The sequence below is a fragment of the Scomber scombrus genome, chromosome 7 (genome assembly GCF_963691925.1).
Source record: "Scomber scombrus chromosome 7, fScoSco1.1, whole genome shotgun sequence".
Lineage (NCBI taxonomy): Eukaryota > Metazoa > Chordata > Actinopteri > Scombriformes > Scombridae > Scomber > Scomber scombrus.
Window position 1 is genome coordinate 29,929,023 of NC_084976.1, and position 16,348 is coordinate 29,945,370.

Consider the following 16,348-nt stretch of genomic DNA (forward strand, 5'->3'; position numbering starts at 1 on the left):
TGCGCTGTCATTCACGAACTCTTACATCATCTCTTCTCACCAGTCATGTTTATGCCCTACGCTCCAGGAACCGATCAGTTCGATGGACGCTGCTCTTAATATCTTAAGATCATTGTCATTCTTCCTTTTCAGAGCGACTATTGTACGACCCGTTTCCTCCCCTGCACTGCTAAGGATCTGTAGGTTGTTCTGGCACGGTGGGTTTGTGTCTACTGATACCACTGCGATGATGCAATACGTCACAGGAAACGCCAGCGTGAGTAATCCTATCCGTGAGTTTAAAGGCGTCACGGACGTCAAAGCACAGTGCAGAGCGGTTTTTCAACTTCGAAGACAATCGGTTTATCCTCTGTCTCCATCGCTGCGAGGTAAACAGTATAATTACACCATTCACAGTAGAGAGTAATGTACCAGGAATGTGCACTTTGACAGATTTGACCGGCCAGTTGAGCCAGTTTCAACATTTTTGCCGGAGGGGGATTCAGACTTAACTAAAATCTAATCATTTAAACCCTGTGCCTGTTTCTATCTCATTAAATCTCCTTATTAGGACAAGATGCACGTCTACCACTGTTACACCACTGACACCTGCTTTTAAAAGGTATGATCACAACCTAAAAGGTGAAAAACGCTCCATCCTGCTTTTAGTTAAACTGCTCTGAACATGATTTCTGTGCACGTGTCCTGAGATGCTCGGGACAAAGTCGTGTGTGTGCCAGAAAGCTTACGTCTCTGTCTGACTGTCTGTGCTTCCACCTGCCACCGACTCTTTGATCAGCCCCCTTTCCACCCTCACACTCAGCCTTCACCTCTCCTCCTCCTCCTCTTCCTCCTCCTCCGCTGGCTGGAGGCTGAGTCGAACCTGTCACCGAGGCTGACGCCGGCTGTTGACGCTGCACTGTGGCTCACTGCTTTGACCGTCGACAGGATTTTTCGGAAAGCACTCGTTCCCTCTCTCCCTCTCTCCCTCTCTTTCTCTCCCTCTTTCTTGCTCTCTCCTTCTCTGCCAGCTTTACACGGTCGATCTGAATTTGAAGCTACCAATTACTGCGTTTTCGCCCCACGGGTGTGTTCTAATATGTCATAGCATGAGCCATCTGCAGCGCTGTATCTCTAATATTCCCTCAATTACTGGCAGACTGAGAGGGGACTTTAAGATAGCACTCCTTTAGGCGATCTAGGTCTGCGGCACTCAAATTCCTCCGTCTTGACACACACACACACACACACACACTTAAACTCATGCACTCTTGCTGTCTTCCATACAAATTTGCCTTCCCTTGCATAGTATTGCACACACACACACACACTGAAATCCCCCAGTGGCGGCGAGGTCGAGTCACTCTCTCGCCGTGCCCACTTCATCAAACCTGTGCACCGAGCCTCGGGGCCGGCACAGGTAGATGGATGGCGGTGCCACGGGGGTGCTGTTGCTGTTGCTATGGCGAGTGAAAACGGCCTGAGTCAGCAGGGCCCGATGACAGTGATGAAGGCAAAAAAGCCCTGAGCGCTAAAAACACAGCGAGCGCAGCCAGAAGCAGACACTTGGTTACAGTGCTGTGAGGGGTTAGCTGCAGCCGTGTTTCCCAGAATGCTCTGCTGCTCTGAGGATCGACACGCTTCCAATTAACTCACATCTCTCTAATTTTAACACTGGAGTCGTCATTAGCACATCGTAGTGTTCTGCAGTTATGACAGAAGTTTTGCTTTGTATTGGTATCATTGGATATTTATGTCACATGTGCTGTAAAGGTCTTTATTTATCCTAAAGGGGAAATTATGTAAATCAAATTAAAAGGCGATTAAATGCTTACTTATTTACACTTATATATATAAAAAAAGATGTTTTCTGTGGCTATGAAGGATCTTTACCAAGCAACCCCAAATGATGTCACAGTGACATCATCAAGATTATTTCGGCTTTGGCTCGAAGACTCAACTATTATAAGAGAAAGCCTGCGTTACAAATTGGGAGCATTAAATGTGAAAGTGGGTTTTTTTTTTTTAAACTAGGCTGTAAGGGGAACAAAAAGATGCTGTTGGTTGCATTTTGGGAAATGTAGGATCAAATGTTTTTTATAGCTTCTAAAGACTACAAGTCAGGATGTATCGACGTTCTTCTTTTTAAAACCAACTTTAAAGAAGTGTAATGTTAAATCACAGCAGTTCAACCTTTCATTTGGATAGTTTCTTCCTGTAAGTTCTTGCTACTTCTCTCCATCTGATGTGATAAATGGACGGAAAAAGGAGCACAGAGGTCTTAGTAACAATAGACTCTTACTGTACCACATAATATCTTAAGACTATGACTCATATTTTATAGTCCTTTAAGTTCTTCTCCAGGAAACTGCTGAAGATCAGGTTTTTAAAAATTCCCTCTTAAGGCCGAATAAATAAAGGACTTTGTGCTTTTTAGATGTGTTGTTTTAACGTTGTTGTAAGTGTCATTTAACCCTTAAACGCCCACTGTTATTCCTTTGTGACTCTAGCACTATGTCAAACTTTCACAGATATAAAAATGATCATGTTATATATATATAAAGATGTCTTTTTGGTCAGTGTGGTACAAAAAAGCCTGTAAAAAATATGATGTCTCTCTACCTTTTAAAGCTTTCTGCCAATAATGTTATAAATGCTTAAAAACTTCTAACAATTTGTAAAAGATTGGCAGGTTTTAAAGGGTTAAACTTAAGAATAAGTAATAGTAATAGATTACAGTTTATATTATTTAGTATATCTGCCTAATATACTCAATAGATTATGAATATTCTATATATATTTTTACATTACAGTTTGCATTATTTAGCATATTTCCTTAATGCTGCGGTCACTTTCAGTTCTCTTTAAGATGTGTATTTGTGGTTTAGCTTTCTCTTTCTATGTATTCATATAATTGAGAGTTATCACGTGTTGTTTCCGACCAAAATACATTGAAACAAAGCAGATGCGTTGTCATAACTACCCCCAAAAAAGAAGTAACAAACTTTGTAGTTAACGTTTTGCAAACTGAGCTGATGGATCCTCTGTGCAGCAGATATTTTTTGGGAAAGCGGCGTGCTGTAGCTGTGTGGCTGAAGAGTAGAGAGTACAGTACCAGCAGAGGCCCTCCTCCCTGCCAAAGAGCAAGTTGGACTGAGAGGCCAGGCTGTGGAGGGAGGTGGAAAAAAAAAGAGACAAGCAAGTTTAGAAAAGCTTAAAACAGCAAGAAAACAGTGGGACGGAGGCCAGGCATGATCAGTCCAGCCATGGTTACTACTACAGACAAAACCGGCTCAACAGCTGCTTCAGTCACACTGACATGTTAAGAGATCTGGGCACGGCAGCCTTCACACACACACACACACACACACACACACACACACACACACTTGACAGTCGTCCACACGCGATGCATTTTTACAGTCGCTTTCAATAATCTTGACATTTTCTGGCTTTTCCTAAAATGGGATCAATGACATCAGAAGCCAGAGCAGATTGTCATTAAAGGAATACACCGTAAATTCTCCTATAGTGTATTTCAGACAGGCTACTTTGTTTCTTAAGCATATTGTATTACATAGATTACGGTATCTGCTTCCATTTGCTGTCTTAACTCACTGCTGCTGAGGTTTGATTTTCTTAGATTTGGCTCACAGCTGGTGAGCAACATATCTCACTGTAAAGACTGAACAGGTCATCCGTTTGTTGCTAAATTAAGCTCACATAGTATTTTTATCTTCAAGGTAGAGGGAGGCCGAATGAAGCAGCTGCTGGTTTTTACACTGATGTTCCTGATCTGTAGTCTGGGAAAACACTGATTCCTCCGAGGAGGTTTGACTCTGATAGCATGTGTGCATTGTGCCCTGCAGACACACACTGTGTCCTGTAAGCAACTCAGCAATATGTGCACTGTCTGAAAGTGTGTTTTTTTTTTCTTCTTCTTCTTCTTCCTTAAACCACATCTGAGAGAGAGAGCTGAGAGGGAGGAGAGACAAGAGATCAAAAGAGACAGAAGGAGAAAGACAGAAAGTTGTGTTTTTGTGGGCGAAAAACAAGAACAAAGCGAGACGGAGCAGCACGAGGAAGAATGATCATCCTCCGATTATAAGACGACCGACCACACTGACGCACATTCACACAACATCCCTAAAAGTTTAGCTGTTCTCTTCCTCCTTAAGCTTCCCGACTGGAGGCCTCGTCTGCCGATAACACATCGACTCAGTGAAGACACAAACAATGACAACACATCCTGTTACAGATAAACAGCATCCAGGGATCAATTCTGTATAGAGTGGCAAACAGGCTGAAGGCGAGGCTCTGCAGGGAGCCGGTTTAGGGAGAAGTCTTGACATTAACATTTAGATTGGGGGAGTGAGGGAGAAAGATGAGAGTCAACAGGTGTTTGTTGAATTAAACCAAACCTGACAAAAGAGCAGGAAATAAGCGGGAAGACGGAAGTAGTGAGAGGAATGATTAAAAAGTGGAGATGGGAGAGGGTAAGATGACAGAAATCATTTCCTCATGCAGCCTGCAGCGAGGAAAATGCGGACGGCAGCGAAGGCGAGGCTCAAAGCCAAGCTGTCAATCACAGTTTGATTGGAAGGGCTTGTTTGCTTGCTGTGAGGCCGTGCTGTGATGAAATCAAAAACAAACTGGTGCAGTCTGGGCTGCAGAAGCATCCACGTCTGCCCATGCTGTCCTAGGACGGCACGATTTTTCCGAGAGAACAGTTTGGTGTGCTGGGAACGCTTCCCACATTTCTGTGGTGCTCGCTTGTTTTCAGTGACAGCCGTTCTGTGTCTCTGATCCCACACACGGCACAGCAAACCTGCCTGTTATTATATTACCAAACCTGAAGGTGCTGAAACAGAGCCACAACCAACATCTGGCCTGCATGATTATGGATGAACTGAAAATCCTGTTTATTTAGTAAAATCACGATTATTGTTCTCAGTGTTTTAAAGAACATCTTGGCTATTTTAAAGCATAACAAACATTTCTAAATTAAATATTTCAATGGTTTTAAACATGAGGAGGAATCAGGGATCCCACACACTGTCGGATATCTGCAGTTTCCGGTTGGACAACAGACCATCGAATGGGATTGATTTGTGTTTTGCACCTTAATGATGTGCAAGAACATTAATCTACAGCATGGAAATATAGAAACTGTAATAAATAGATGTTACTTGTGATGTTTTAGCCTGTAATTTAGTGTTGAAACATGAGTTGATTGACAGATTGCTGAGTTAACAGCACAATAAGTGTTTAAGTAAAGCAACAATTGCCAAACATTGATTGGTTCCATTGATCTTTTTTTTGCTTTTCATCATTTAAACTGAAAGCATCTGTGTTTTGGACTGCTGGTCACACAAACAAGCAATACAGACCAATTATCCTGGGCTGTAGGGACTTTGGATTGGCTTTTTTCCCCCCAATGTTTTGGGGTAAAATGATGCAGCTAGATGGTTCTGATCTAAGAAGTTTGGCACTTAAATAATAGCTGGAAGGTGATTGGATGAACCAGTCTATCAATATCTATAGAGGCAGCTGGATTTGCAAGATGACGTGAGAATCCTCATAAGAAGCTGACTGGTTAGTGATTCAATTAAAACAGTATGGGAGTCGGAAACATCAGTATGAAACCAACAGTGTGTGAAGTGCATACTATTCCTGAGGAAATATTAAAGTATGCAAACACTGGACACTACGCCAGCATAAATATCCCACAGTGGAGGAAAGGGACCGAGGCAGCTCTGGTCAACATCAATATGGCTTCGATTTAAGTAGGTGTTGTTGTCTACATTAGTTAAGAGTTTATGGTTACCATGGTTACACATCTCCAAGGAGGCGCTAAGGAAGTGACGTGATTATTACAGCTCAGTGTATCCAACCCTTTAAACACAATAGTATGCTGATTAATAGTAAACACACACATATTGGCTATTTAGTGCTTAGTGTGCAGTTTCAGACACAAGATGTGATGTGATGTTGTGATCTCGTGAATCCAGCTGCTTTATAAGGTAAATAGCTTAAATTATACACAGATTAATTTATAATGAAGATAATGAATAGTTGCAGTGTTACAGTAGGTGCTTTATGAGTTTGTTAAACTGGTGGTGATGTGGAAAAACCACATATGGCCCCTCAGTGGAGAAACAGTGCTCGATGTGTTCCAGCTAATGCTCTTCAGGGAACATGAGAGCCGGTTGCTGTTTCAACGTCTCTGAGTGGTTTAAATGATGTTTGCTGAAGGATTTGGTTCAACCTGGACCGCCGAGGCGATATGAAGAGTTGTGCTGTGTGTGTGAGCCGGTTGCTGGTGAGTGTTAACTATATGCTCCACCGACTGGAGTCACAGCTGCTCTGTACAATAAACAACCTATTATCATATTTTCATGGACAATTTTCAGCTTGTCAGACTGAGAAACAAATAACAGCCTCTCTTGTGACAGCTGACAATATTTAAGCTTTTTTTTCTCCACATTTCTGCCATTTTTAATCTTTTTTGATAGATAGTCTGAGCAGCTGTGCCGTCTGTTCAATTCACTTTATGCCAAGATATACTGTGTTTGTAGCCGAGATTGTTCCGAACAATAAGATATCAGCATTAAGAGGGTTTTCAAATGTGAAATGCTAATTTTAGATTGTTACAGGCTGTTAAGTGAATATCAAACTCGACTAAATTACAAACTGCATATCATCTAATCTCATCTGTCTGAATAAATGCCTTTGACAGCTCCTCCACATCTAAATTATTCTTTTTAGTCATGCTACTGTAGGCATTTCAGGCCACCATGTATCTAAGGAACTGCAGCTTATGTGTGATTGTCAGCTCAGAGTGACAGCTAAATGGTTGGAAAGTAAAATTTTAATGCAGTAAGCATGTCGGCGGCACACAGCTGTGCACTGGTTCAGTGTTTGGGAAGTGAAAGCAGCATCCAGAGACTTCTTTCATTTGAGAACCTAGCGAGACACTGCTGCTGTCACACTGCAGCGTCTCCTTCTTTGTTCGTGACACTTTACAAAGAGCTTCAAGATCTAAGCTTTAAGGTGGCATGAAAACTCCTTACAACCGCGCTAGTCAACTCATATTCTCGGGGTAAAAATATATATAAGTGCGTTCTCCTCGACGGACCTGAAAGAGCAGCGGAGTAGAGACACAGCAAAGCAACAACAGGCATCACATCCAACAAACACATGGAAAGAAGAAACAGTGTGATATTATATTTGTCATGTAATTGAGTCTATTCTGGAGTTTCTTTGGGTTATTTTGTTATTTGGATCATAACTGAGCCCGTGAGCAGGATAAAAAAAAAACTTGACAGATAAAAAAAAAGGCATTGCAGAGCTGCGCAGCACTAGATGCTATCATGTCATTCACCTCAGGTTAGCAGCAATATTGGAGATGCAGTTAACCATCTCCACATTCTGTTTCTCTGCACCCCACATGCTGTGGAGAAAAGGGGGGAAGGGAGGACAAAACAAGAGGCGGTTACAAGCCGTTCCCCCGTCGACAGGTTAGCCTAGCACAGCCAGGCTGCTCACATAAGAGACTAAACTGCTATGACACACATGTTTTCTATCCACCAGCAGGCTAATACAAGCTTACACTCATGGGTGTTTAAATCATTTGGTAAAATAAAACATTTAGAGGTTTAAGATGAAAGGCTGCTTCCACATGAATGTGCTAAAATCATACAAATAGCCTAAAATCTGAAGTAACTTTACCATAAAAACACAGATACATGCTGGTGATTAACAATTATTATGAATGTTTCAGCTAGAAAAGAGTTCTGGCAATCAGTACTTTGATATTTGAGCTTTGTATATATATAATAATAAAGTTAATGTATATAGTTAAGACATTATGCCAGCAGACAAACTGCAGGAGCCGAATTCACGAATTAAAGCTGACGCGCTGCTAATTGGCATTCGAACTCATATGACCCACATTTGTAGCTAGCTGTAGTTGCAGCAGTGATTTAGTTAACTTCAAAGTTCACATCCTTTTCAGGAAATGTTTTCATATTTCTGCTGCTCCCTGTGCACACTGGCTCCAGGTGCCTCCAGTTTCATGTTTCACCAGATAGAATATGAATGTTGGGGAGGTTGAGTTGAAGATGGCGAAGATAAAACACTTCAGGATGCTTTGGGAGCTAATTTGTGTGAACTTGAGTAGACAAATAACCCTGCATGCATGTTGCATCTAGCAGAGGTGATCTGGAGGAGAGGAGAATCTGAGCCAGAATCACTATCACAGTTTGTTTACCCTGCTGCTATTGTGTTGCTAATAAAGTTTTGGGCATTTTTCAGGTGCATTCAGATTATAATGCTTATTTGAAATGTGGTTTTTTGACATTTTGAAAGATTTGAGGAGCTGCTGGCACCGTCCATCGTCATCCCAAGGAGACAGTTCTACCTCAACAACCCCCTCTGTAAGCAACCAAAGGCTCTGATAACTCCATACTGCAACTTATGTTCAAAGGGACACTGAAGCTAACCTGACTGACGATGTCGTGAGTTGGGGTAAAACACTGACCATCACATCCGTATCTTTATTAAGGCTTTAAGGTTAAAAATCTCTCCCAGCTGGCAAATCCTGTGCATCTGTGTGCCGGATAACACAGCTAGCAGCCTAGCCTCGCTACCGGGAGCTAAATCAGAGTGGGACTCCTGTGGGAGTTGGAGCTGATGAGAATGTGGGGGCGGAGGGTGGAGGGGCTGAGGGGGGGGGGGGGGGGGGGGTATCTAGGTCACCACGAAAGATGAATCAACCACAGCTGGGGTGATGCTACAGCTTTGTATGACAGAGGTGCTCCAAGTATTTTATGTGCATGTATTATTACTGTTGTTGTAACGTGCACGCCGCTTCTAAACAGTCTACTGGTGTGATATATGAGGGGGGGAAAGGTCAAAGGTCAGCCGCGTAAACACAGCTGAGAGCAAGCTGCTGAATCGACCTTATTTGACGAGTTTGTTGAAGGGAGATAATAATAAAAAAATGTTTAATAAAGGGAGCTTACACCAAGTTACTGAGCGACGCCAAGCTCAGCTGCTGGGTCTGTTGCTGCTGTTGCTGCTGCTGTTGTTGCTGGGTGACTGTTGGTTGCTGTTGCTGTTGCCAGGCAGCCATGTTGCCAGGCACCAACCCCGGTGGTGTGAACGTCTGGAGCGCCGTGAGATCTGCACTCGTCAGCTGGTACTCTGAGATTAAGAGGATGGAAGAGGGAGACACACAGAGAGAGAGAGAGAGAGAGAGAGAGAGAGAGAGAGAGAGAGAGAGAGAGAGAGAGAGAGAGAGAGAGAGAGAGAGAGAGAGAGAGAGAGAGAGAGAGAGAGAGAGAGAGAGAGAGGAGGAGGGGGATTGTTTTACATCATACAACTTTCTGGAGCATCAATATTAATCAGGTCTAATCCATATTAATAGAGACCTTTGAAGTGGAACCATTCCAGAAGCTCTCACACAATGAACAAAGTGAATATTCATACCAGTTTGTGGCATCATTTTCAAGTTTTTCTACACGACAATTAAGATTTTCATGAGAATGCAGACTATATCTTTTACTCCGCTCGATGTTTTATCTTTTCCAGCTTTAAAAAAAAAATAACTCTGTCATGGTGGATGTGCGGTCGTGGTGCGTTCACTGCCCTGATATAAGCAGACAGAGACACTCTGTGCAGCTAAAATGACCCGAGTCACTGCAGGGCTGCTGCTGATGTCTTACCAGTGTTGTAGGCCGTCTGCATGCCGGAGAAGGGTGCTAGGAGACTGGGTGTTGCCACGGAGACCACTGGTGTTGTGAGCGACTGCCCCACCTGGGAGCCGCCTAGCCGCTGGGCATTCTGGGAAGACAGAAAGGTGGACGGAGGAAGATGAACATTCAGAAACTGGAAGTGGAAGAGGTGAATACGGTTAGAGTGGTTTCCAAAGTGAGGTTTGGGGGCCTTCAGGGAGCCAGAGGGGGCTTCTAGGTGGTCACTAACTAAAGGAAGAGGAGTCTTAGTTGTATCTGCATCACATCTCTGTACAGTGTAGAAAATTCATGCTAAAACTTCTTTTTTTCCCCACTTTCAGCACTGATGTGATTATATTTAAAAGGTTTTGGGGTTAAACTTTTAAGACACTTCTGGCTTACATATTATAGCAGGATTTAAAAAAAAAAAGTCTATAACCGTGTAAATTCTTTGGCAAAAGAGGCTTAAACATCCATCTAAGATTTACAACCAAAGCCTTTTGTTTCTTGGTTTTTTTTTGGGTCCAGTGTTGTGGCTCCATGTCGTGAGAAAACCTGGTCCGGTTCCACCATGAATCGTGTCTTTTTCTCCTTATATGGGCGCGAGTGTAGGAGTTCACGGCACATGACTTCATCCATTTTCAAAAGCAATAACGGATAATGGTTAGCATGTGCTTTTCCACTGTACAGCAGAGTGGATGCAGAGGCCTTGTAATGTGACTGTGAACAATTTAATTACACTATTACTACTGGAATATTTCACAATAAACACAGCTTGTTCTACTTCTAGCTGAAATAAAAACAAATACATTATCCAGCGGTTTAATTGTGCCCTCAGGTTTAAAGAGGTGAAGTGCAGCAACTGTGATTCACTTTCAATCAGTTTTCCTGACACTTTTGATGTTTTACTGGCAGAGTAGATAAAGGAAAATACTCCAAAACAAATCCAAGTGAGCCTTAATAAGTCTGATATAATAATCAGTTACAGTACAGCGCTTCACTTCGCCCTAACAAGGCAGTGGAAGATGTTTTATTCATCGTGCCACAGGAGGAGAAGCGTTTGTGCTCCCTGTGAGAAAAAATCCGAACATTCTCATTCTCTCTCTCTCGAAGGCGTTTAACTTTTTCCTGTGACACTTTTAACATCGGCGTGCAAGATGAGAAGTGCCTCGCATCTCAAGGTGGCGTTGGCACGGCAACGCTGTCGCCAGGTTCCAGGCGCTCGTGTTATGTCGCGTCACGGTGGAAGGTGTTATGAGAGGCATCGCTGTGCTGGAGGATCATGCTGACAGGAACGCATGCATCGACAAGGCTGGCAGGAGGAATGAGTGGGGATGAGTGTGTGTGTGTTTGTGTGTGTGTGTGTGTGTGAGAGAGGATGTGTGTGTATGTGTGAGAGAGGATGTGTTTGTATTTATAAGGTATGTGCATGCAGAGGGGTATGCAAGGAATGAATACACATTGTGAGGTGTGTGTTTGTTCTGAGGTGTGTATATTTATGCAACGAAATATGCATGAACACATGTCAGCATGCATATATCTGTGTGTGTGTGTTTGTGTATCTCTGTGTGTGTGTGTCAGTGAGTGAAGGACTGAAGAGGTCAGCCTGTTGGACTCCAACATGCCCGTCTGTGTTCCAGGTTGGAGACTTGTGATTGTTCCTCACTCTGATCCTCGGAGCATCAACACTCAGATGAAACCAAACATGCACATGCTGAGCAGCGTTCACACACAGCGGAGAGTCAGCTGGTTGCTCCGGCTCCTTCGGTGTAGACTGTATTTGTACAGCACAAATGCCACTTTAAGCTGGGCTCTACTGTGCCAACAATAATGTTTTTTCATTACTTTGCTTTTTAAAAAATGATTTCTGAGATGTTTTGTGTTGCAAAAAGCAACATTTTGATGTGTTTTTATTTGAAATCAAAGCACATCTGGTGCAGACTGGAGAGTGTGTTGGGTAAAAAAAGTCTTTAAAATATTCCAGTGAAAAGGATTCAAACATGGCGTCTTTATAAACTGTAACAGTACTGATACAGGAAACAAGTCCAGAGAGCCAGAGGGCCATCTGGTAGAGTACATGATAAGGTTCTATGGAAGAGATAGTGTTAGGTGGTTGTCCGTGTGGTCGAAAAAACATTGAATTTCCATGTTTTCACTTTTACTGGGTTTCATTTTTATTTTGCAAATTGCATGTTTTTATGTTTTTAATTTCCAATTCTTACTGTTAAATGTTTGTTTTATGTAAAGCACATTGAGTTACCATTGTGTATGAAATGCTCTATATAAATAAAGCTGCCTTGCCTTACTGATATTTAGATGTATAAGTCATAAGATTTATAAAAGTGAGGATTTCCAAGAGAGTTGAAAACTTCTCATTTTCACTGCATTAAACAACTCGCTCAGTATCACTTAAACTTGTCAAGAGTCCAGTAGGAGGAGTAATTAACCAGCTTATACAACATTAAAGTCAATACCAAAGGTTTAAATCTTTAAAAATCTAACTTACATCCCAATATGCATGTTTTTTTAAAGGCTGCCAACTAGTAAAATAAAATGACACAGCATCTGAACGTTGTCGTGTCAAACTGGTGTCAGCAGTGTTATTTAATTGTAAAGATCTATTTATGAAATATTCATACAGTATGTAAGGCCTGTCTGGCACCATCTCATTCATTTTTTATTATTCTTGGATTTTGGGTCACACCTTTGATGCTCCCATCCCTTATTTTTGTGACTTGAATCTTGACCTGAGTGCAAGTCTTCATCAAGCCTCCAGCTTTGATGAGGATGTTTGAAATTTAACCCTTGTGTCGTCCTCCCGGGTCAAATTAACCCCGTCTGTTTTGACTGTTCCTTCTTTCTTCCCTTCCTCTTTTCCTTTCTCCCTCCTCCCTTCCTTCCTCCCTTCCATCTGTCCTTCCTTCCTCTCTCCCTCCTTCTCTCTTTCCTCCCTTCGTTCTCTCCTTCCTCCATCCCCCTTTCATCCTTCCTTCTTTCCTTCCCTCCTTCCTTCCTTTCTTCCTCCCTCCCTCTTTCTTTCCTTCCCTGCTTTCTTCCTTCCCCCCTTCCTTCTTTCCTCTGTCCTTCTTTCCTTCCTTTTTTCCTCCCTCCGTCATACCTTCCTTTCTTCCTCCCGCCCTCCCTTCTTTCCTCTGTCCTTCTTTCCTTCCTTCCTCTCTACCTCTTTTCATTTCTCCCTCCCTCCCTCCTTCCTTCTTCCCTTCCTTCCCTCCTTCCTCCCTCCCTCCTTTCCTTCCTTCTTCCTCCCTCCCTCCTTTCCTTCCTTCTTCCCCCCTACCTCTTTTCCTTTCTCCCTCCCTCCTTTCCTTCCTTCTTCCTTTCTTCCTCCTTTCCTTCCTTCTTCCTCCCTCCCTTCCTTCCTTGGGACAACAGGAGGGTTAAATAAAGATTTAGGTGTAATTGTGGGAAGTTTCCATTCCAGTCTAATGTGAGTAAAACGTTGATGAACCAAAGCAACCAGGTGATTTCTCCGCTTCTTGCTGCGTTGCTCTTGATGCTCTTTAGTTGTGCTCTAATGGCTTTCCACGTTTACGGTCGTCATAGCACCCGGTGCCACTGACTCAACCCTGATGGGATGCGTTTGCTGACCGTGTCACACTCATGCTCGGTGAGATCACACAAGAGTTTCGACACCACATCCACGAGGCTAGAAGTCTGAAAGTCTATTCACCTCACTCACCAACTCCAGCTCTTCCTCTGTCTGCACGGCGGGGGGGACGAGGAGGAGGAGGGGGAGGGGGGGTAAAGAACAGAGGACCATAATATGAAAATACATGAAGAATTAAAACTGAATCTAGTCTAGTTCTCTCTAGTTTTGGAGGTTTCTGGTAGTGTTGCTACTCTTTAACTTTTAAAGTCTAATCTCGACCTAACTGATGAATGTCTGACTGAAGCAGACGATTGATCCAGATGTTCAATTGCACAACAGAAAAGGAGGAAAGGTCACTTCACTACAACATGTAGAAGTGAATATATATTTAAAGCATGCCCAAGATAGTCTTTACATATTCTGACTTTTCTGTCTTCTACATACCTACTGAGAACTTTACTGTCTGTAAAATAAACTGCATATTAAACTGATGTTGAAGCAAAGTAGGATCTTCAATTTGACCCTGATAAGGCTGCAGCTAACAACTGATATTATCAATATATTTTATTATCAACTAATCTGTTATAATTTCATGGTGACAGCTTCAAATCTCTTATTTTATCTGATCAATGGTTCAAAAACCAACGATCTTCAGTTTACTCTCATATATGACAAAGAAAAGCTTCAAATCCTCATATCTGAGAGTCTTCAACCAGGAAATGTTTGGTATTTTTTTCTATAACGATTATTAAATGATCAAATAACTGACGGCAAAAAAAAAAAAAAAAGGAAAACAGAAACAGTAACTAGGAAAACATGAGCAGACAGGAATGCCGATGTAAATTTGATTTACGTGTAACTTGATTTTTTTTTAACTCACAATCTAGATATGATTGAAATGACGACGATTTCTAGGAATAAAAGCCGTAATAACTGAATGTTAAAGTCTGGCAGTGTGACCAGGCTGCAGGAGAAGAACGTTATCTAAGAACATTGAGCCTCATGAAAGAACTGAAACACACAGATTTCTTCTTAAATAGCGTTCACATGATTTAAGAGAACTTGTGGCATTCATCAATTTTCTTAAGTTTTCCAGATGTGGCGTCACAAGTCTTATACTAATAATCTCTCTTCCTCCACAAGATAAAAAACCACTTGTTTGACTCAATCTGAATTAAATCAAGTTAAAATATGTAATTAAAGTCAACGTATCATATGAAATGTGTATTCAGTGTGATGGTCACCATGGCGACCAATTCACCGAAAGGGTTCGACAGGTTCTGCTGGATTTTATTGCTGTGAGTGTTTTAGGTGTGACAACTTGAAGCGGTTCACTTCCTGCTTATAAAACCACAACTGATGTCTTTCTATTGGTGAACGCAGTAGTAGATGTTGGGGCTCCTTTTAGGGCTCCATTTAGGGACCAATGCTGTTGTCATTATATAAAGTATGCTCCGACTATGTGAATATTTGCTGATGATGCACAGATATATCTCCTTGTAAAGCATGAATGTCCAACTTGCTTGTCCACCATAAAAAAAACTCTCTAATTTATATTTAAAAACTGGAAGTCTGCTGACTGAGATCTTAACATGTAGATCCTTAAAATCCTCACCACACTAAGTCTTCTGTCAGAAACCTGGGTATCTCATTTGATTTCAACCTTACTTTTGAATTTCATGTTATAGTAATATTGTCCATTTTTTATCATCTCAGTAACATCTGTAACATCTGTTCATATCTGAGCTTCAGAGACACAGACTCCATCATTCATCGCTGTCATTTCCTCATGTTTAGATGACTGTAGCGGCAGAAATCAGACAGCAATTCATAGACTCTGAATTATTCAGAATGCAGAATGAGACTCCAAACAAAAACACATAAAACTATAAGACTAAAGGGCACAAAGCTCTACTTTGCAACCTGCCTGATTAACTCACACTTGTTAAATCAGTATCTTCTTCTTTTAAAATCCCTTCTGAAGGCTTCAAAAGGCTTTTGAATAATATATGAGTAATAATATTTTGCTTTAAAATGCTACATAAATAAACTTAACAAGACCTAATTTGACACATAATTGAGCATTTTTAACCACGATTGGCTGAAATGTGATCAAATGAATCTTACTGCTTGCTTATAATCCACAGCACTGAGCAGGTATGAGACAGAAACCACCTGATAATTAATTTTTATATAAACTAAAGTGTTTTCTGTCTCATTTCTAACATTTTTCACCCTGTCCCCTGTGAGCTTTTTGTCCCCGTGTGGCTGCCGTAGTTGTGCTTTTTCCTCACCAGCTGCATGAGGCTCTTGCCGCTCTGCGAGGTGATGACCCTCAGGTCCGGCTTGCGGCTGTTGACCATCTGAGGGCTGGGCGGAGGCGGAGACTTAGCTGGGACTACTTTCCCCAGGCTGTTGCCGTTGGAGACGGAGAGGAGGCCCGGGGAGGCCCTGGCACTGATGTAGCCGTTAGCTGGAGAGAGAGAGAGAAAAAAAAGAGAGAGATTTAGTGAAATGGAGGAGATTGTGTGTTTGTCTGTTTCTACCTGTGAACTCATGACAGTCTGTGCTTGTTTTCCTGGATGCGTACACTCAGCTCTTTGTGTGTGTGTGTGTGTGTGTGTGTGTGTGCTCTCATTAGCGTGTTGGATCGCTCTGTCACACCACATGCTCCTCATCATTTCTGCAGCTCAAACAGTTTTTTTGGCGTCTCTGATTTTGTGCAGCTCCTCTACATCAAAACCGTGTCACGCTCTCTCCACAACTATTTTATTTCCACTCTCTCTCTCTCTCTCCCTCTCTCTCTCTCTCGCTCTCTCTCTTTTTCTTTCTCTCTTTGCATCTTTGCTCTTTTGTTTCAGTCGTCTCTCTGCGCTCGGTGAAAACAAACTCACACAAATGTCCCTGGACTCTTTCCATCTTACACTGCAAAAAATATCCATCTATACAAGTCAGCTTTGGGTAAATTTGTTCAGCCCTAAAATTCTTGCTTGTAAAAAAAAAACCAAACTTCAAATGCAGT

At 42.1% G+C, this 16,348-nt stretch overlaps 1 protein-coding gene across 1 annotated transcript in view; it reads right to left on the bottom strand.

The window, feature by feature from the left end:
* The window catches only part of mef2d (myocyte enhancer factor 2d), a gene marked incomplete at its 5' end in the record, with an annotated part of 33,218 nt that overhangs the window by 3,192 nt on the left and 13,678 nt on the right, over positions 1 to 16,348 (bottom strand). The window contains 4 exons of the mRNA XM_062423185.1: positions 7,364 to 7,432; positions 9,006 to 9,186; positions 9,708 to 9,825; positions 15,621 to 15,799. Coding sequence (XP_062279169.1) covers positions 7,364 to 7,432; positions 9,006 to 9,186; positions 9,708 to 9,825; positions 15,621 to 15,799 — 547 coding nt within the window. The remainder of the gene's footprint in view (positions 1 to 7,363; positions 7,433 to 9,005; positions 9,187 to 9,707; positions 9,826 to 15,620; positions 15,800 to 16,348) is intronic.